This window comes from Nelumbo lutea, chromosome 1 (assembly GCF_056320005.1).
Source record: "Nelumbo lutea isolate HS-2025 chromosome 1, American lotus-T2T, whole genome shotgun sequence".
Taxonomy (NCBI): Eukaryota; Viridiplantae; Streptophyta; class Magnoliopsida; order Proteales; family Nelumbonaceae; genus Nelumbo; species Nelumbo lutea.
In genome coordinates this window covers 129305654-129329185 of record NC_142684.1, presented here as the reverse complement: position 1 = coordinate 129329185, position 23532 = coordinate 129305654, and the positions used below count along the sequence as shown (strand labels likewise).

Below are 23532 nucleotides of genomic sequence, written 5' to 3'. Positions count from 1 at the left end.
GAGAGTGCATCCTCGATCATTACCTTTGTCCGACCAAGGGGCTGAACCTGTCACTATGATCACCCACTCAGATGAATTCTCGGATTGTCCCAACATACCCAGGTTTTGACCCCTGCTAAGGATCTCACTGATTGGTACATCAAAGACAGCCCGATCCGACACCTAGTGCAGTATCATAATCGAGTCTAGGGGTCGGGTGTAACTTTCCAGTTTTGCCCATCAATCTCCAAGGTCCAGGGCAATATTGGAAATCTGGTCTAGTTCAAAGATTCAATTAATCCCACACTGTATGTGCCTAGGGTCTCACCCCGGTAGCTAAGACAAGCCACCCCAACCGACTTGGTGGCACCATAGTGTCAGCCTTGTCAGGATAGGTCTCCCCAGACCGACCCCCTGGCTGTGAACATTCTAAACTAACACGAGTCTCAATAAGTGTCCAGTTTAAGGGTATTACACAGAAACATACCAAGGGAACATTAATCAAATATGCACTTTTATTCATTTACAATAAACTCATAAAGTACATCAATTTTGATTGAAGCTAAGGGTATACAAAACTGTCTAACAGCTCCCACTTGCACTTAGGTCCAATCAGGTACTAGCCGGAGTCCCATGCTTTCCACGTGTTTCTCAAATACTTTCTGTGATAGTGGCTTTGTCAATGGGTCTGCCACATTTTCCGCTGACGCTACCTTCTGAATTAGGACGTCCCCTCTACCAACAATCTCCCACAGTACGTGGTACTTCCTCTCGATGTGCTTCGACTTCGAGTGGGCTCGTGGCTCCTTAGCCTGAGCAATGGCTCCATTGTTGTCACACAACAATGGGATGGGTGATGTGTCAGACGAAACTACTCCCAACTCATGAATGAACTTCTTCATCCATACGACTTCTTTGGCAGCCTCACTTGCGGCAATGTACTCGGCCTCGGTCGTGGAGTCTGCAGTGGACCCCTGTTTGTTGCTTTTCCAGCAAACAGCACACGATCCTATCGTGAAAACATATCCAGATGTAGACTTTCTATCATCTGGGTCTGACTGGAAATCGGCATCTGTATACCCTTGGATCTGTAGTGAGCTACCGTCGATTACCAGACAAAACTCTTTTGTCCTTCGAAGGTACTTAAGTATGTTTTTCACAGCAGTCCAATGCTCCTGCCCTGGGTTGGCCTGAAATCTGCTTACTACACTCACTGCCTGAGCTATGTCAGGACGGGTGCACAGCATGGCATACATGATGCTCCCTACGGCAGAGGCATAGGGAACGTCTTTCATGCCATCAATCTCCTCAGAAGTCTTGGGAGACATCTTCTTGGAGAGAGTGACTCCGTGCCTGAAAGGAATATTTCCTTTTCTTGGAGTTTTCCATGCTGTATCTTTTCACTATTTTGTCAATGTAGGCAGATTGGGATAATCCTATTATCCGCTTCGATCTATCTCTATAGAGTCAAAGACCCAGTATATAGGAGGCTTTTCCAAGATTTTTCATGGAGAATTGTTGTGATAACCATACTTTCACCGTAGTTAACATACCTACATCATTCCCAATGAGTAGAATGTCATCTACATACAGAACCAAGAAGGTAACCTTATCTCCACTCTACTTCCTGTAAACACAGGGTTCATCCGAATTCTGCTCGAAGTCAAACGATTTGACGGCAGAGTCAAAACGGATGTTCCAACTTCTAGAAGCTTGCTTAAGTCCATAAATGGATCTATTAAGTTTACATACCATGTTTTCCTAACCTGCAGCAATGAAGCCTTGCGGCTGCTGCATATAGATATCTTCAGTAAGATCTCCATTCAGGAATGCAGTTTTGACATCCATTTGCCAAATCTCATAATCATGGTATGCTGCTACAGCTAGCAGGATCCTAATGGATTTAAGCATGGCCACAGGCGAAAAAGTTTCCTCATAATCGATGCCCTCTTTCTGAGTGTACCCTTTCGCCACCAGACGAGCCTTGAAGGTCTCAACCTTACCATCGGGGCCCTTCTTCCTCTTGTAAATCCATTTGCAACCGATTGCTTTTACCCCGGAGGGCGGATCTACTAGAGTGCAGACTCCATTGGTCTCCATTGAGTCCATCTCTGCTCTCAAGGCCTCCACCCACTTCTTGGAATCTATGTCCAACATAGCTTCCGTGTAAGTCACGGGATCCTCCTCACTAGTCAAGGTTTCCACCAGGTAACTATCCTGGTCATAACCATAACGGACTGGTGGCCTGGATGCCCGAGTGGATCTTCTAGATTGGTCACTACCTAGAACTTGTGGGACATCTTCCACTGCTCCTGAGCTCTCCTCATCAAGAACAACTTCCTGACGATGGGTGACCAGGATATAGTCAGTTTCCAAGAATTGCGCATTACGACTGTAGAACACTTTCTGCTCACTTGGGTCATAGAATAGGTAACCTAAAAAGCCTTTTGGGTAGCCTACAAATAGGCAACGGCTGGTCTTGGATTCCAACTTGTCTGCACTCGTTCTTTTAACGTGTGCTGGACAACCCCAAATCTTCAAGTGTCTGACATTTGGTTTCTTTCCAGTCCAAAGTTCATATGGAGTATTCGGAACCGATTTGGTTGGAACCCGATTCAGCACATAAATCGCAGTCTCTAATGCATAACCCCAAAAGGATGTGGGTAACTCTGAGTGTATAAGAAGTGACCGGACCATATCCAATAAGGTCCTATTCCTCCTCTCCGAAACACCGTTAAGTTGTGGTGTAGCAGGAGGAGCTAATTGTGATACTATCCCATTGTCCTTTAAGTAGTCCCTGAATTCTTCAAAGAGATACTTGCCACCTCGATCTGATCGAAGGGCCTTAATTTCTCTCCCTAACTGTTTCTCGACCTCTTGTCTAAACTCTTTGAACTTTTCAAAGGATTCAGACTTGTGTCTCATTAGGTACACGTAACCGTATCGTAAAAAATCATCTGTGAAGGTGATGAAATACACGTGTTGATTTCGTGTCCTAACACTCAGGGGACCACATACATCAGTATGTATTAGGTCAAGTGTGCCTGTACATCTTTCAGGCTTACCATTAAGTGGCCATTTCGTCATCTTGCCTTGTAGGTAAGGCTCACAAGTGGAAAAATCTTCTACAGTTAGAAAATCCAAAGGACCATCCTTTACCAACCTTGTGATTCAGTCAACACCGATGTGGCCAAGTCGATAATGCCACAGACACGTGGGATTAACTGTATCACGAGCTCTCTTCTTAGGGATTTCAGCCGACGTAGTTTTGGTTATGTTAGTTTCTAGAGAATGATGTAGAACATAGAGACCGTTCTCCAGTTCCCCGTATGTGATGAATCTGCTATTTATTTTAATAGTAATCGTATTACTAAAGAAGACAGAATAACCATCTGCACACAGTTTTGAGACAGAAATCAAATTTCTCCTTAAATTTTGCACATAAAGATAGTCTATCAGTACAATTATTCCTTCTCTAAAATTTAATTCCACGGTTCCTATGGTTGCGGCTGCAACAGTTGCAGTAGTCCCCAAGAAGAGTGTGACATCTCCTTCACTCAGCCTTCTGCTTACCTTTAACCCCTGCAGTGAGTTACAAGCATGAGTTGAAGCCCCGGAGTCAATACACCAGGATGCAGAAGCTACCAACAAATTGGTTTCTATAACACAAGTTTCAAAGTTACCTTTCTTGGATTCCAGGTAGGCAGGACAGTTCCTTTTCCAGTGGTCGGTCTTCTTGCAGAAGTGACAGGCATCCGATGCTTTGTCTTTCTTCTGCTTCTTGCTCTTAGTGGCTTTCTTCTGAGGCTTCTTTGCCTTCCTCTTTCTCTTGCCTGTCTTGCCAGCTTCAACAAGCATGGGTACAGGCTCATCCTTTCTAATCAGTTCTTCAGCTCTTTGCAACATATTGCTGAGCTCTTGTAAGCTGACATTCAGCTTGTTCATGTTATAGTTCATGATGAACGGATTAAAGGAAGGAGGCAAAGAGTTAAGGACAGCATCTATCTGGGTTGCAAGGTCCAGCCCGGATCCAAGAGCCTCCAGTTCGTTGATGTATCCCATCATCCGAAGACAATGGTCATGAACTTGTTGACCCTTGGACATTTGTGCGGTCATGAACTGTTTCAAGACCTTTTATCGAGTAGAACGATTCTACTCTTCATACATTGTCCTGAGACTGTCCAATATGTCTTTGGCAAGTTCGATCTGATCGAATTGTCTCTGTATCGGGTTGTCTAAGGAGGCAATGATGTAACACCGGGCAAGGGAGTTTTTCTCCTCCCATTCTTGATAGTCTCTCCTTTGGGCCTCAGAAGCCCTATCACCCGGACGCTTCGGGGCAGGATTCTTTGCCACTTTGTCCAGCTTTTCAGAAGCTAGGACCAGCATAAGGTTCCTGTACCAATCAGCATAGTTTGGGCCCTTCAACTTGTTGTCATCAAGCAGTTTTGCAAAAGATCCGTTTGCCATTTTTTGATAAAAGAGCAAACATCAGTCCATAACCTAATTTGATTCATGTTCATTTCATAGATATGGATTTTAATCTACCATCCATTTCCATTTATTCATCTCTGAGATTTCCCTCCTCTCTCAGTGACGGAGACTACGGGTTCTCTTTGGAAATGTGGGAAATCACATAGGGTGCATGGAGCCAACTGTTTCAGCTGCATAACCCCATCACCTTTCTGTGAAGGATCACATCCACTCATCATAAGAGTTTTCCCTTTGGCCTCTGTCAAACAAGGTTCAGAGCCGTTTTCAGGTAAACATTTCTGTCCAGTGAGTGCTTACCCATCATATTCGTGAACACCAAGGTACCGTGAGAGAGTTCCCATTTTCTGGTGAAGCCCCTCCCACATCGGTTTATGACGCCCCTATCATCTTATGAAACACTCAGACAAGCCCAACAGCAAATGGATAGCCCATTTTCTAGTGCGTTTCCTCATTACTGAAAGATCCATCCTCATGCTAATGATGGAAGGCCTTTAGAGAGTTCATCATATGAATCTCCCTATCACATGCACTCATATTAGCTGGAGGGAACAAAATTACGCCCTAGTTTGATTTAGGTCAAACCAAAGTGGCTCCCACTGACTTTCATAAAGCCAGATTTCGGTGGGCCTTGAATCGGCTAGGGTTCCGCACGTAACCTCTTGATGAGGTGTGGTGCCCACCACTGAGGGAAGTCATCCAATGACCAAAAGGGACACCATGGCAATGATGTGCATTCAGCCATGGTGTGTGCAAGAGCCACTGTCGAATGAGCATGGGCCAAGTACTTATGGCCCATGTACGCAGCACATCACTCATCCATACATCACCTGCAGGGATAAATTGATCCAATCAATTAATTATCTGTAAGGCCCGTTGGAAGCCCATTAAAATTCCATAATATTAACCATTAATATTATCTAGGTATATGGGCTGAATTAGGGTTACCCAATTCGGCCCATATAGCTTTATCCTTTAAAATGGGCTTTTGCAGTTTTAACTATTTAAAACTGGGCCTTTACAGGCTGGGCCGAATTAACCATTTAATTAAATATCAATCCTTAAGCCCATTAGTGGGAAATTAGGGCTGACTTTAAGCCTTGATTAAACCCTAGAATTGGTCCAAACAGTTTTGAACCAATCTTGGTTCGAATGGGTCTAGGGTTTGATTTTTAATTAAATCCTTAATTCAAGAAAATAATCTGAAATTAAATACTGATAATAGGAAATACAAGAATCAGTCAAACAAGGCTGTTCGCACAATCCTTCCTGCAAAACAGAGGTTAGATCACAGAATGCAGTTTCACAAACTGCAAATCGCATATAGCATTTCTCTTATCTGCGAAATCTCCTTCTCTACGCCGCCAACTTCGATCCAAAATAAACTAGCCACCATTTTGATTGAAGCTAAGGGCATACAAAACTGTCTAACAAACATCTCAAGTAAGACTTAATATTCTTACTGCAAATTTCTTCAACCGTGGAGTAACTTCACCATACACTAGCCACCATTCAACTACTACAAAGACCAAATATAAAACAACACAAAAGAAATTAATGAAAGAAATCATATAACATTGAATAATATTCAAATTTTAAAATTCAAAATTTAACTTACTAGGACTCATTTTAAATAATATAGATTGAGCCAATGTTCTTCCAAAATACCCCTTTTTGAATCGAAAATCATTAAGTTGCACCTCTATTTTTTTCTCTTGTTTTTGCCTATCTGGAAACATCCTATCTAAGACATTATAGTAATCTCTTTTTATTGATGGATGTTGGGAGAAATTTGATCCATACCGCATTTGTGGGTTCAAGTAATAAGCACATGCACGCAAGTATTGTTGAAGCTGAAATCCCACCTTTTATCTATTATATCCTAAATCTATTTGTATTTTGCCACATCCTAATTCACATTTTTTGCAATTCCAGTCTTAGCTTTATCCATTGCAAGAATCCCATTGTTGGCTCTTTATCAGAATCCACCTTTCTTAACACAACCACCAATGGTTCAATGGTTTTGATAGCATAAGATATAGATATCCAAAAATGTTTATCTGTCAAAACAATTGCCTTAACTTCTTTTCCTTCAAGTTTTTTTGCATAAGAACCTTGTTCCCACTTATTTGATGTAAACATACTTTCTAAAGCCCTCATTGATCCCATCAAACTCTATAGTGTAAAAAAAGAAGTAGAAAAATGAGTCATAGTTGGACGTATAAGATCTTTCTTTAGATAACTTCTCATCAAAACCAACACCCATCCATGATTGTACATAAATTTAGTACTCTTTTTTAAAATTTGAAAGCAGACTCATGAACTAGAAGTTTAAAAATATCCTCCAACATCAAGTCTATATAGTGGGCAGAACATGGAGTCCAATACAATTTCTTCCTCTTTCCCATCAACATCTCACCAGCTTTTACATAATTAGATGCATTATCTGTTATCACTTACACAACATTCTTCTCACAATTTCCTCTACAACTTCATCCAAAATCTTAAACAAAAATTTTCCATCCTTTACAGCGTCTGATACATCTATAGACTTTAAGAACCATCTACCCTTAGGGCAGTTAACCAAAAACTTTTTTAGACTTCGTCCTAATGTATCTTTCCACCCATCAAACAATATGGAACATCCATGTTCTTCCCTGACATCTTAAAATCAGCCATCTTCTCATTGATTGTTTGAACTTCTTCATTTAAGATCCAAGTACGCCCTTCATGCATAGTAGGAAGCTTTAATCCTCTTCCATATGCACATGAAACTTCAAATGCACTTTTGAATGAAGAAGAATTACATAAATTAAATGGCAAACCATTTTCATATATCATTCTCCCAATTTCTCGAAAAAACAATTTCTTTCCTCCTTTTTCCACTGAGCATTCAATGTGGTTTGTTTCTCAAATTTGCCACTTGCATTTTGACCAGCAACTACAAATTGGACCATAGGGCCCCATACTCCTTTCGATGTTACAGTCTTTTCTTGATACTCTTTAAAGTTCTTCAAAAATTCTTTAATTTCCTCAATAACTTCAGGAGGAGCCATTTTGCGTGGGGTTATATTTTCATGAGTCCCTACAAGATGTGCTTTCATCCTTTTACACCCTTGAAACTTGCTTTCCACAAAAAAGCATAATCTTTTCTATTTCCTTCTCCTCCTTGACAACTTCTTTTTGGCATTTTTTTATAAATTATATATAACCCTATTATAAGAGGATTTTATGTAAAAAATTAGAAACTAATAATAATTAAATTAAGCTATAACTTATCACCAAAAAAAGAATTAAGTAGCATATCATCAACTAGCAAGTACTGAATTAAAAGAAATCTGATTTGGACATTTGTACATGCAAATGATAAAATGATAGAATTCTTGTCATTAAATTTGAACATTTGAACATGTAATGATGTAAATCAGTTTATGAAAATCATTATTTTTTCCCTTCTAAATTTCAAAAGAGAATTAGATTGAGGGGGAAAATGAGCCAAAGTAGTTAAAAAATGAACATTGTAAGTCTAATATAAACGACTAAATCATCTAAAAAATAACCTAATGAAATGAAGTTGAACATGTCAAAATTTGTATAAAAATTAACCCAAGGATAAATCAACAAAAAAAAAGAAAGGAAACATTCAAATGAGAATAACAATTTTGTAGCCAAATTAATAAATAACAATATCATGTTCATTGTATGCAACATGTATCCAAGCAGCTCATCACAATACTTATCATGTTCATTGAAGTAACAAATTAATAAATAAGTAACTAAAAAATTAATATTGATCTAGATTCAATGTATTTCTGGAATGCATTTCAATTTAGGAAATATTGAAATGCATTTAAATATTGAATCTGGATTCATATGGGAGAACTTGATGCATGATTCAAGAAGAAGAAGAAGAAGAAGAAGAAGAAGAAGAAGAAGAAGAAAGAGGAGGAAGAGGAGGAGGAGGACTTGTATGCACTATGTATGCACGATTTAGGAAGAAGAAGAAGGAGGAGGAGGGGGAGGTGGAGGACCTGCACCGCTGTACACACAATTTGATTTGTCTTCCACCCTCCAATATTGTTGAATCATGAGTTCGGTTTGAGAAGTAGAACTGATTGTGAGAAGTCTTCTTGAAATCTTGAATTCAGTTGAACTCAAAAGGGGGAATAGAAATTTTGGTTGATGGAAACCTACATTTTTTTGGGTTTTCACTTTTTCTTTTAATTTTTTCCAAAATTACCCACAATGAAATCAAGTTTTCCCCACCCAAAACCCTTTTAACTTAAGGTTGCTATCTCATGTAAGTTGAGGCGAAAGGCCAAAGGCTTATGCCTCACTAAAACTGAGCCTTATGCCCCTTGATCTGAGACTTAGGCTACCGAGGCCAAGCGAAATTTGGCCACGCCGCCTTGAGGCGTGTGCCTCTCACCTTGCCTTAGTCACCTTTTAAAACAATACAATAGACAATAGTTACCTTTGGACCTAAACTGAGTTCAAACAAACCTCTCAACCAAATAACTTCCTCAATTGCCTCAGTCACTACCATATACTCAGCCTCAAGTAGCTTTCCAACTAACAACACAACCACCAATAGAAGACACATAACCTATGAATGGCCTCCTGTCAAGATCACCTACATAGTCTAAATCAATATAACCCATCAGACTGTCAAGGCCCCTCCCAAATTCCAAACAAGCATCTAATGTTCTTTATAAGTACTTGAGAATCCACTACAATGCCTACCAATGTGTCTTGTTGGGACAAGACATATACCTACTCATACACTAATTGCATGTGTAATGTCAGGTCATGTGTAAACCATAGCATACATAATATACTACCAAGTACCAACTACACTAGAATAATGGACATGCGACATATATCTTTCTTCTTCATCTGTCTATAATGATAAATTACCTAAAAGTCTAAAGTGGGCTGCAAGAACACCTACTGATTTACCATCTTTCATGCCAAAATGCTCTAGGACCTTCTAAACGTACTTCTGTTGTGTCAAATACAACTTTCCTACTTTTCGGTCTCTAAATCTCCAAGCCAAGAATTTTCTTTGATGCATCCAAATCTTTCATTTCAAACTCACCACTCAACTATATTTTCAACCTATTGATCTCAAATATTTCTCTTGTTTCAATGATCATATCATCAACATAAAGCAACAAGTAAACAAAATAATCATTAACAAGTTTTCATAAATAAATACAACCATCATACTTGCATCTAGAGTACCCAAGAGCCACCATAAAAGAGTAAAATCTCCTTTACCATTGTCTAGGAGATTATTTTAATCTATACAAAGATTTCTTCAACAAGAAAACATGATTTTTCTTATCTTCAACAACAAAACTCTCAAGTTGATGCATATAAATGTTTATGATCAAGTTCTCCATACAAGAAAGCAGTTTTAACCAATGTTTTTGAATCATCGTTGACCCAGACGATTGGATCGTTCGGACCGGAAACCGTTAAGGCAACCGGTTCTATTTTACCTCAAACCCGGTATTTGGTAAAAAACTATTGAATTAGTCAATGAACCTTTGACCTAGATAGTTTGACCATTGATCCATTCGACCCAAACAACGGTTTGCGATGAGATCTGGGACTAAGAAATCTCATATCTACTTTCATTGCTAGTTTGCCACCGTCGCCACCACTGTAGTTCGCCATCGTCGTCGACGTCTCCATCACTGTTGCCCCTATAAGTTGTCGTCGTCTTCGCCGATGCAACCTACAAGTCCTCATCCTCTTCTTCTTCTTCTTCTTCTTCTTCTTCTTCTTCTAAACTCTTTTAGCTGACAGTTTTCTCAAATCTCTCATTCAAACCTCATTTTCTCTTATATAATATGCATCTTACCCTAATATTCCAATCTAATGGGTAAGATGTTCAAACCGTTCAAACTATTTGACCCAAACGGTTGAACCACTGACCCAAAAACCGGTGGCTAGGACAGTTTCATTTTCGTGCCAGTTTTTAAAACCTTGGTTTTAACATCAAATAGTTCTAATTCAAATCATGCAGGGAAACCAAAGCAAGAAAAATATGAATAGATCTATGTCTAACAACCGGTGTGAAAACATCATTAAAATCAACACATTGTACCTAACTATAGCCTTTAGCAACTAATCATGCCTTATATCTAGCATCCACTATACATAGAGTACTTCTTTCTTTTTAGAAACCCATTTGCATCCAACAATATTCTTTCCTTTTAAGTGATCTCACTAACTCCCAAGTCTGGCTCTTATAAAGAATTCAATCTCTTCATGCATAGTCAATCACTTGGTAGAATCAATAGATGAGATAGCTTCTGCATAAGTATTAGGTTGAACAACATCAATAGTCTCTGCAACTGAAAATGCATAGGCAATCGGATCAATATAGTCATATCTCTGAGGTGACGGAGAAGAATTGTGTTGCATAAGAGTTGAACCACCACCTTCTTTACTAAACTTTGTGTTTTATCTGCATCACAAGAAATGGAAGACTTTCCTCGGATGAAGCATAGCAGACTCACTAAAAGTAACATCTTTGCTAATAATGAACTTTGGTGATTTGGGATCAAGACACCACAACATGTATCCCTTCACACTTAAAACATAACCAAGAAATATACACTTCTTGGCCCTGGGCTCAGACATGCCTTCATTAACATGTGCATATGTTGGACAACCAAATACTTTCAAATTTGAATAATCAAGAGGGTTACAAAATCATGCCTCTTCTAAAGTGTTACAATCAATAGCAGTAGATGGAGTCTTGTTCATATGTTCTACCACTCCATTTTTCTGTGGTGTTTTGACAAAATGTACCTTGCTCTCTCTTGTAGAGTCTTGTTCATACATTCTACAACTTCATTTTGTGTAGTGTTTTGACTTTTGACAATAGTATGATGCTTTACAATGCTTTCATTTTTGTAGATTTCATTAAATTCATTTTCACAAAACTCTAAACCATTTTCTATTCTTACCCACTTCACCTACATTCCTATTCTCAAGCAAAATGAAGAAGTTCAAACACCATCCTTTGGTGAAACTTCATTTTGTGTAGTGTTTTGACTTTTGACAATAGTATGATGCTTTACAATGCTTTCATTTTTGTAGATTTCATTAAATTCATTTTCACAAAACTCTAAATCATTTTCTATTCTTACCCACTTCACCTACATTCCTATTCTCAAGCAAAATGAAGAAGTTCAAACACCATCCTTTGGTGAAACTTGTGAAGTCCCCATAAATTTGAGTGAGCATAATCCAAAGTACCCTTTGTCCTATCAACAACTATAATGAAGCTAGTTGTTGTTTTCTTCCTGAAAATACAATATTCACATAAGTCAAGCTTTCTTGTACTTTAGCCACAAAGAATACCTCTCCTACTTAATAAAGTCAGTCTCCTTTCACTCATATGTCCTAGCCTCATGGTCGGTGGTGTTAGAATCAAATAAGGATGATGTAGAAATTGCAACTGAACTTGTGATAGAAGTACCCTGTTACACATGTAGACTTCCCGTCCTCATGCCTCTCATTACAACAAGAGCACCCTTACTAATTTTCAGAACTCCACCTTCAGTTGAATACTTACACCCATTTGCACCTAGAGTGCCAAAAGATGTGAGATTTTTCTTTAAGTTTGGTACATGTCATACATTTGTCAATATTTTCACAACACTATCATGCATCTTGATTCAAATTGTTTCCTTTCCCATAGTTTTACAAGAGGCATTATTACCCATCAATACAACTCCACCATCAACAAATTCATAGGTGGAGAATCAATCCCTGTTGGGACACATATGGTAGAAACAACTTGAATCTAGAATTCATTCATCCTTAGATCTAGTTCCATCATATTTTTGTCTTTCTTTTCTTATTCTAGTTTTGTTTTTCTTCTTATAGCATTCAAACTTAATGTGTCCTTTCTTGTGACAATACAATAGTTACAAGTTAAGTTCTTATGTCTAGATTTTGATCTAGACTTTAGTTTACTATTTTAGCCCTTATCTTTATATATTTGTTTAGAAAATAAGCTAGAGTCCTGACTATCAGCATATTTGCAATCAAATCTTTATCAATCACCTCCTTAGGAAGTAATGATGATTTAACATTCTCTATATTAATGGAATCTCTTCCATAGATGATAGGCTCTCTGAAAAACTTATGTAAGGGTGGTAAGGATCAGAGTAACAAAAGGGTCCTCATCTTCAACCTCAACATCAATATTTTTCAAATCCATGATAATATAGTTAAATTTATCAATATGATATTTGCTAGGTGTACCTTCATCCATGCAAAGCATGAATAGTCGTTGCTTTAAGTAGAGCTTATTGGCAAGAGATTTTCACATGTATAGAGACTCCAACTTCAGCCATAGTTGCAGGTTTGAAACTTCCTGCAAAACTTCATTTGATAGAAGTAGTTGAATTATGCTTAGGGCTTTCAAATCCAACTCCTCTCATTCTTCATCACTCATAGTTGTAGGTTTCTTCTACTTCCCATACAGAGCTTTGTATAGTCCATCTTGTCCCAAAATGGCATATACCTAACTTGCAAAATACTAAAACTGGTGCTACCATCAAACTTCTCAATATCAAATTTCATTGACAAGATTGCAAGTGTCAAATGAAAAATAGGGCTTTGATACTAGTTTATTGTGTAAAACCTAGAAATATATATTCAAATGGCACCTAAAATAAAAGAAAAACAAAAATAAAAAGAAGTGAACAGAGAGAACACACAGATGTACGTGGTTCAGTTTGTAGCCTACGTCAACGGGAGAAGGAGTAGAAATCCACTGAAATTAGCAAATGAGAAGAACACAAAAGTTGTGCACTCACAACCTCACTCACAAAAATCCTAAACCCCAAATGCACCCAAAGTCGCTCGACTTCTCTCATAAGTACAAGAGAGAAACCTCTCAAAATACATAACTCTTTGTATTCAAATCGGACCTATAAACCACTTCCACCACAAACCACTATGAAATTTTGTCTTCAAGTTTTTTCTCAACTTAATTTAGAGCAGATTCATGAAGCAGATTAGAACAAAGGATTCAAAGCACAACGATAACACTATATTATATTTAAAATGCAGTTGTCTACATCAGACTCCTCACATCATTTCCCAACCCTTTTAAAATTTTGTGGTTTTTTTTAATTTTTAGGAATAAAAATTAAATATGGGGCTATTAATCTCACCCACAACCAACTCAATTAATAAACTCAAATATAACATAGGCATCGTTTTGATATCAGCCCATGCATAAACGTACCATTGGCCAACCTTGAACATAAACGTACGTAGACTCATTAAACTTTCCCATTGGCCAACGTTGAACATAAACGTACCAAATTCTCAATTATAATATATACATATGTATAACAAAGAATGCATAACCAAATAGTCAATTTGTATTAGTGATATTAAATCAGATAATGAGTAACCAAATCCTTATTTAATTTGTTAGTGTAAAAACCAAGTTCCTTTTTGTCTTCTTTTTAAACCGCATTCTTTCATATATAATAAATCGCTCATTTCTTATTATTTTATTAATATAAATTATCTTATTTTACCAATTGTCATTTCCCTACCTTGTTATTTTATTCAATTATCTTATTTCCCGAAGATTCCTTGCGTAAATCAATTTTTAATTATTTTCCTACCTTCTTTTCAGACGAACTCATCCATCAGCCTCAACATCCTCAGGCTCTGTGTTCACTTTGATTGAGATGTTATTATTTGTTTATGTCAATCATTCTGATTCTTCTTTATTGCCAGTCGCATGCAATCTCTAAAGCTTTCTCATCAAGTAACAGGCCTATCATGTCTAAAATTATGATTTTAATAAGGGGTTATTACTCATTATGGATTTCACTATTTGGCCAATCTAATCCAATCGATTCAGTTCAAATCGATCACACCATTTAGCAAATATCTTTTATGGGTAAGCAGGTCCGTTTTGAAGATAACTAACTGAATGAACGGATTGAATTGAATTGCATGTCGTGATGAGAAGTGAATTTTGTATACTTAGGGGGTGTTACTTTTTTAAGTTTTGAGAGAAGGAAAAGTTGGTCAATGAGATTTTGGTTTTCATTGACCAAGAATTTTATATTCTTTTTTCAGACATGTGAGGATCAGGGAAAATTTATTTTCCTGGGTATCACTTATCCATGGAAAAATAACTTTTCCACGGGAAAGTTGTTAACACTTGAATGGGACAAAAATACCATTTTTAATAATGAATTTTTATCGCTAAAATGGCCATTGCCTTAATTATTTACATGACAAATAAAAGAACATGGGTAAATTCACTTACTATGTTTTCCAAGAAAAATTTATCTAAATAATTGCATTTACCCGAATAAGTAACTTACTGAAAAGCAAATGAGGCGTTAGTATAAGATAATCATGACAATCCTTTTTGAACCATTTTGCTTATTACCTACCCTTAAAAAGTAAAATTCTTTATAAGGCCCCCACATAAAAATATTCACCCTTCCCATCCATAGAGTCCGAACCTATGGTTGGAGCAATTGCCTATCAATATGGTCCTATTTGGGTCCACATATTCGAGGCCATTTAGGAATCTGCTCCAACTCTGACCCGGTTGTGAGAGACCCAATAAACAGTTTTTATAGCCTTCGATATCGCCCTGAAGACTTCAGTTTCAGTTAGGGCAACATCGGTTCGAACAGTTTTTATAGCCTCGTATCGAGAATATCCCTGTATTTAGGGAAGATATTCGTGATGAAAGGTTGCCGGAGGCTGTTCGCACGGGCTTACCTGACCGAAGCCGACCTACTTTCTTTGTTTTTACGATAATTTAGTAATTACCGAACAAGGAAATCAGATGGAATTGCTCAATGTTGGACTGAAAACCACAATAGAATTAAGGGGAATAAGTGAGAAAATGATGAAATTTGTCTGCCCCCATAATATTCTGATGCTCCCCAAGAAAAGATTAAAGAGAGCAGGTATACATTACCGGTATTATACAAATATGCCCAACCTTCAGTTGCCAGGTCTCCACTCTCCACCATAACACCCTTTTCCTCCCAGATTTACTAAAATTCAGGGACAAATCTGACATATCCAGTCTGTTAACCTCCCAAGGACAGCCTCCACTCACAAAGCCTTTTTCTACCACATGGCTTGCTATAAATTAGTGTCTGGAAGAAACAACAATCAAGATGATGATTGCAGAAGGTCAAAAATGAATAGGGGTTTGAAGCAGCAATGAATACAATTTATGCTTTAGTGTGAGGATAAGACCTTTGATAGACTGAAATGGCAAAATAAAAACTCATGTAGTAAACCCCACATAAACAGACATGATAAGGCTTTGCTGAGTTGGGTTTTTCTTTCAGAGATGCAAAACAGATTGAACATGACTCCCTCATGATCCTTGCATCTTGACTACTGACTCTGAGAGAGAGACAGCGAACTGGTTCAACCATCTTGAGTACTGACGTTAGTCTGAACTCGAGTTATTTAAGGCCTTAACTCAAAATGGTGGATCAGACCCAACCCAAATTCAGGTCAACCACAGCCTAACCAGAGTCCAAGAAAACAATTTTCCCGCATAAAATGTTAAAAACTCCAGTTTGGTGGTCCGGCCGGGTTGGCGGGCTAAGTTGAGCCGCCCAAGTAGCAGCCTCAATGAGAAAGAAGCATCGTGATGACGCCAAATAGGAGGGGGGTGCAACCCTCAAGAGAAAATTTCAAAGAGAAAACTACGCTCATATTCTCACAAATATCTTCGATAAATTAATTGTTTGAATAGAGACGGGGTAAAGTCTTCATTGGGTGCAAAGTTTGTATCCAAAATTTGTACAATATAATTTTGTCTGTTTTGAACTTACTAGCTAGAAGTGCAAATTTTGCATCCCAAAAACTTATGCAAATTTTACATTCATCTTCTTCCTATTTCAATTATATTCCTTGGCATGGCATAATGAAGTGGTGACCACATCATCTTGCATCAATCCTATCTCATTTTACTTGTTATTTTTTTTCTTATAACCGAAGCAAAAGTAGACTAGAATTTGCACTCAGCCTATTTGCACATCATGCATTTACATTTTGCACCGCTAAAAAACTGAGCCTGAGTGCCCAAACTAATACTAACATAAAGATAATAAAAAATTTATGAAATAGATTAAGTGGGTGGTGGCCTAAGACCAAAAAATACAGAAAAAAACTTGAATGAATATGGAAAAAATTAGAAACAAACCAAAATCAAATCAAATCAAAAAAGCCCTAGTAAAGTTTATCCCCCAACCCCCGGAAGAGAGAAATTAAGAAAGAATGTATTAACTTACTGAAATCGAAAGCAATAAGCACATGGATACATGATAAAAATACATATTCTTTGGATCTTCTGCTCTTTCTACATGTCTGCCACCTTCTAATTCTTTTCGATTCATGATATCCTTCTTGTAAACAGCATTAATTCATATATATATATATATATATATATATATATATATATATATATCAAATACCAGGTTATGTGATTGATCCAAGCAATGGGGATCTGGGCAAGCGATCGAGTGGTCCTTTCAATTAATCCATCCAATGGTGTGATTCTGCATTGTTTTTTAGATATTGATATCCGTATATATTTAGAAACACATCGTGATCCCAAATTAATAAAGTAGTTAATTTTGCACTAGTCCCCTCACAAAAAGCTGAGTTTTATCCACCCAAACATATCTCTCTCTCCTCCTTTCTCTTTCTAAGTACAAAAAACATCTTTAGGTTTATCCTTATTTGCATCTGGGTGCATGGTTCCATGAAGGCACATGGGTGCAGATGCGCCACTAAAGAAATCAATTCAAAAGTTGGAGACAACGACACTTACAAATGGATCATGGATGGATGGATGGAAAGTGATGAGAGGCGCCGTTGAATTATTGCATTCCTGTTTCTCTTCCGACTTGTACACCACAAAATATGGGTCAGACTGGCTTAAAAATTAAAATTAAACCGGTCGGACCCATTTCAGTAGAGCCAACTAAACTCTAAGTCCTCTTCCTTGGCATCCAAAGCTGCATTAGTTTAATCTGAAAAATGGTGGATTCAAACATTTCATATCATCACCATGCATCATAGTCTAATATATACTTAAATCCATGTCCTTTTTGGTTATATATTCTTAGTTATTATATGGATAAAAACATTTGATAGCTAGAAAGGAAAAGATAATTAGGTTATACCCTTTCCATCATATATTCACCCAAATCTCCTATCTTTGCCCAAGAGAATTTGAGAGAGAAAAAGTTTTCTAAGAGAACAAAATGCGTAAAGACAAGCCCACTAACTTTGATGCAAGCTAGTAGGTGCGCATTCTTGTGTGGTGGAACCGTGGAAAGTAATATTCGATGTACCTCAGAGGTGACTTGATTCTATCAACCGATTCACTTGGATTTTATTCTCGGCTGACATTAAAATATGGCTGAACTATGGTCCACGTGGCCCTTAATTAAGCCTCAGTAGGCCCTACCCTTAACTATACACGTACACGTGGCCCACCAAATCACTGTTTCTGGCCGTTAAATAGGTATAATTATGGTTGTTGGGGAGAGCAAAAAATAGGAAAAAATTTTCACCATCCTATAAAGTTCAGCATCTTGTTTGGCCCACCACTCCATTATTGTGAAAAGGTGGACTGGCTTAGCTTAAAGCTGAGATTAATTAATGCTTTATTTTTCTTGCAAATCAATATGAAAATTAATTTTGGGGCGAAGGTATAACATCAATGTTGTGAGAACTTAGGACAGTTTCAGACAAGAAAGAGGAAAACTCAATATGTCATGGTTTAATGTTACCAGTTTAACCACTGGTTCAATCATTCAGCTTGCAAAAAGTAAGAATGGTAAATAAACGGGAACCCAGAAAGCCGGTTCACCGATTCCAGTCCGGTCCGTTCCGAGTCTGATTATTTAGAAGATGGGATTAGGGAGACGTACGAGATATTCAAGCTTCGTTTCATTTGGCCATATATATATGAAGCTGGACCGACTGATTCTTTTATTGATGAATGCTAATAATAAAAGACCAGACATGGGAAGGTCCTTCAGTAGCAGGCAGGTTCTTCTTCAGAAGAATGAAATCAAAGCTCTCAGAACTCCTTGCAGAAGTTCTTCTCCATTGACAATTAGAATATAGAAGCAGTCTTGGTGATGAATTGATGTCTCTAATAACTAAACAAACCATGACAAATCTCACAAACACCTGAACTCAGGAACAGCAGGCCCACGTATGGCTAGTTTTCGGTACTGACATCCCAACAGAATTGTTCAGAACGATCACCAGAAAATCCAAACCAAGAAAAGTACACGGAAATAATGACTGTATTTATGTTTATCTACAAAAAAGGAGAGATCGCTCATCTTTTTGAAATAGCTTCAGAGAAAAAGAACAGACGCATTCACACTCTCACACACACTCAAAGACATCAGTTTTGGTCGCTTGGCGTCTCAGAGATGCTCTCCAAATGAGGCCTCCAGACACCGACACGGCCTCGCCTTCGATCCCTTTGTGTAGATATCTTCTCCGACAGGATCTCAGTCAGGTACTGCTCAGAAATGAGAAGCTTCGTAACTGCAATTGAAGAACTCCCGTTGCTCTGCTGTTCTCTCTTCTTCTTCCTCCTTGTTGAACTTGGCTTAGTCTTCTCAGGTGGTGAAGGGGCAGGCACGAGAAAATAAATCTTCCCACGTTGAAGCTCTGCGTCAGGCGGTACAATCACAATTTTTGGAACAACCCCTTCAGCAGACTCGGATGGTGAGGAAGGTTTCCTCAGTACATGCTTTGGGTGTGCCTTCATGATCTCGCCTGCTCGAATTGTCCTGCTGAACTCTTCGACACGGCCATTCGAGTGTACTATCCGAATTACGTCGAGAGACCCACATGGAAGTATGCAGGAGATGCAGCATCTGATACTGTTCTTCATTCCTCCGCTCTCCCTCTAGCTATAACTCCCAAAGTCATCACAGAGGGAGGGTGAGAGAAGATACAGAAAGAAGGAAAAGGAAGAGAAGAAAGTTTTGAAGATTTGTTAATTGGGAAAGAGAATGAATGAATACTTTCTCTCTCTCTCTATCTTTTTCTCTATCACTATCTATGAAGTTGGGGCTAATCACCTAAAACTTTGGTAAGAAATGATGCTATTATTATACTTCTTCCTCTCTTTTTTGGAGAATTCTATCTATCTTGCTTAGGATGAAATCCATGGGTTGAATGATTGCACCTCGTTTTGTACTTAATCTTTTGGATATCCATCATTTTGGGGGCCCCCCATCTGGCCATCTCTCCTAACCTTCCCTTATTCAATACAGTACTCGGGATTTCCTACTCACTTTTCCTACCCACTCTCTCTATCCGCCGTGACGGGTAGAGAGTGGGTAGGATAAGTGAGCAGGAAATCTGGGCTCCTTATGGGGAGGGAGCATTATGGTAGACTCGTGCCAGTCACTGATAGGGGATGGCCAAGTAGGCAAATACAAGCACGAAATTATTAAGACTTTGTGGCACGTCTTAATAGGATAACGTGTTGAACTCACTACTTGACACTTGTCATTATATGGTAGGGATGAGACAGCTAGCTAGTATAAGAGATGCATTTGGAGCTATATATTGGTGTGGGGACCTTGTATAGGGGATGATTTATGCATGGTGAAAGAGAGGAGGGAGAACTTGGAAAGAGATCTGTTTATTGAGGAGATAGAGATGGTTTCTTTGGAGTTTATGGTGGAAGGGGTAGGGGAATCAGGTTCTGGGGCATAGAGAGATATTCTTTTGAGGGTGTCATGATCTTTTCAACGCCCTCCAACTCAAGCAAGATGTGGGTATTGGCTTTCAATGAAAAAGAGAGGTCTGATGATGACTTTCACTTTATCACTAGTGGTTTTTGGCAATTGGAAGTGCTTTACCCAAGTGAAGACTGTAGCAAGTAACTGTATCTCACTTAAAATATGCAATGGTGCTCCCCCTGAAGTCATCATAGCAGGATCATGGGATAAGAAATTACAACAGTTATATGACACAGAACTGAGCTCCATTAATTATTCTCATACCCATCAGATCTGGACCTTTTTCTACAGACTACCTCGAGTTCCGCTAAAAGAGACGAGATTAACCATTATAACAAGTGGGATCACAGTTTTGGGCTGGACCCATTGGCCCCACACTTTCAATTGTTAGGGTGGACCAGTTGGTAGTAGCATGTGAGGTGTTTAAGGTAGGTCCTTGATGGGTGATGGTTGATCTGATCGAGTATGTCTCCTTCTCAAAGTTAGCTAGGAATATTGGCAATTGGAACTTATTGAGGTTTTCAGAAAGAGAAATGCCCTCAAGCTCGCTTACAACAAATTATTGAGACAAACTCATAAAGGATTAAAATTAAAAAAAAAGCCAACTAATCCCTCTTAAGATTGAAGCTGTTAGGTAAGATGTTGGTGGTCCTCATGCTTCATGGCCATCTCCTTGAATAATGAAAATGGGAAAAGTCCATCTCTGCAGTATTTGAAGCAATGGTTTGTCGCCATCAGAGGGACGCTGATATAGTGACATGGAAAATTCAGGAGTTCAACTAACATGGACCTCGGAAATACCCATAATGCACCATATATTTCTTTTCCCCTGAAGATGGTAGCCCTTGAAATATTTCATAAATTACCAAAAAAGAGAGTAACAAGAAATCTTGACATTTTGCTATATATGGATGCTAGAGGACTATTGTGCCAAAATTTTTCACATGTTGAGAGGGTTATGCTGTTGAATAAACTATCTGTATATATTATTATATTTATGGTGTTTGGGTACCTAAATTAAACTCTTGGTTATATTACCCCTTGATATGTATGGCTAGAATCCTTATATTTTTCTAACAATATCAAAGACATCCCCCACTTTTGGAAAAGACATCTCCAATCAGGTTTTGAAAATTGGGTTATTGAAAGTTAATTGCGATGCTGGTCTTATGTCAGATTCTCACGTTTCTAATTTTGGTTGTGTAATAAGATCTAATCAAGGTGCTTTGTTGCAGCAACAGATGGTGAACTAAAGATTTGTTCTGGGGTGGGAGAAGCAGAACTCTAGGCTACTTTTAAAGCTCTTGTGTTCACAAATTACCGAGGATGTCAGCGATGTTTGATCAAATCTGACAGAAATTTCAGTGTTAGAATCTTCCTATTCCTCTGCTTTTAGCAATTTTGGTATATTTGAGCTTAATTAAATCTCTTTTTAGGAAGTTGGAATATGAGGACTTTGTACATATTAATAGGCATGATAATAGGACTGCTCATCTTTTAGATCAGCCTCAGAGAGAGAAAGTTTTTTTAAATGAGGTGTGGATTGGTATTCCTCCCAGTTGGCTGTTGGATTCTTTGTATTTTGATTCTGAAGGTTTTGGTTTATATAGTTTTTAGTTTGATTATCAAAAAAAGAAAAACTACTTTAGTACGTATTTTAATTAACCATTTCTTTGATCTCAAACCTCTCATGTGATGGAGTGTTATAATCTCCTCTTATGTGAGACATGCTGAGCTGTAACCGGTGCATGATCAATTGGACTCCCTCTTTGAAGTTGGCCCAACTGCCCACTCTAGTTCCATTCAAGCATGATTGATGTATGCAAGACGATGATGACGATGATGATTGTGCAAGCCATCATCATGTATTCTGCTCTTACCAGTGCACCACCAGAAATTGTTCGGGTTAGCATCTTGGGCTGAGTCTGTCTTGGGCTGCACTTCATGTGGCAGTTTAAAAGGTTCCCTGTGTTCTTGGGACACTCAAATCTCAATTCATGGCATAAGATGAAGCAAGTTCCAACCCAACTGAAGCAAAAGGTACCACATTCTCTTAGTCTACAAAAATACAGAAAACACTCGAAGCAAACTCCTGATTCCTGAACATCTCAAAAGCTTTTAGGGTCTGTTTGGTTTGTAGTTGGAATCAGAATCAGAATGGTCTATTCCCATAGTCTGTTTGGTTTTGACAGGAATAAAAATGAGAATTGGAATCAGAAAGAATGGGATTTCTTTCCCAAGGGAGGGGCAGGGAATGGCCATTCCCTCAAATGGGAGAATGCCGTTCCAGAAAGAATGAGAATAGAATTCCGATTCCACTCAACCAAATAGTTGGAAACAGAATAGCCCATTCCGATTCTGATTCCAGACCTCCATTCCCACAAACCAAACAGGGCCTTAGTTCCTCTCAGGAAGACCTTACTGGCGATGGGTGAGACATGGAATTGAGGTCATCATCTGATTGATTCAGTTAAGACGGGGCTTATTTTATTGGTTAAAGAATAATAACCTTTGTTCCCATTTTCATTTGAATACACACTTCCAAGTATCAAGCCATAACTGAAATTTGAAACTTCTTATAAGTTCAGAAAAATGGGCCTGAACTGCTTGAATGAAGTTCCATCTGCTCAGTTTTGAAGGAGTACAAATACGAATTTGTGGAGTGCAAAACACTGTATTTTATATTATTTTGTATGTATTTGTATTTATACTCTTTTAAACTGGTTTATCTGAACGATGTGCTTGGGATATTTCTTTAGTCATCTTGGGCACCATTGTTCCTTTCTCTGATAATAAAGAATCTCCATTAGGACCTAATCTACTGGTGTTTTGGCCTTTATTGGTTCCACTTAGGCTGCATTTATTGGCAGTCCTTATTTGAAGGACTTGTCTTCTTTTTGCAATTAAAATCTTAGTGGTCATAGGGGCATTTTAACGAGACCAAATCAGCCCCCAACAAGATTGCCGCCCATAACATACCATGGCACATCCCCACCATGTATTAGGGAAATCTCTCAATGATAATCCCAGAAATGATAATGTCATCATCGAGATATGCTCTTAATACAGGGCGAAGATGTATTGTGAGATGTGAAGGACAATCTCGTGGGAACTGATTTGAACTCCATTTTAACAGCAAAAAAAAAATAAGTCTTTAAGGAATACCAAATGCAGTCTCAATCTTCAGCATCTAAGCACTGTCTCTCCTCTCTTGTCTTTTATTGGTTCCTTCTCT

General features: G+C 38.3%; 1 protein-coding gene across 1 annotated transcript; it reads right to left on the bottom strand.

Annotated features, from left to right (window-relative positions):
- Positions 1 to 18659: 18659 nt before the first annotated feature.
- Positions 18660 to 19865, bottom strand: LOC148877516 (uncharacterized). The gene has a single exon (XM_088964460.1). It carries the CDS (start codon positions 19436 to 19438, stop codon positions 18941 to 18943), a length of 498 nt encoding a protein of 165 aa, XP_088820586.1. The 5' UTR covers positions 19439 to 19865; the 3' UTR covers positions 18660 to 18940.
- Positions 19866 to 23532: the final 3667 nt, after the last annotated feature.

Bases quoted from the DNA above. Each gene is read 5' to 3' on its own strand.
- LOC148877516 (XM_088964460.1), bottom strand. From the start codon at position 19,438: ATGAAGAACAGTATCAGATGCTGCATCTCCTGCATACTTCCATGTGGG.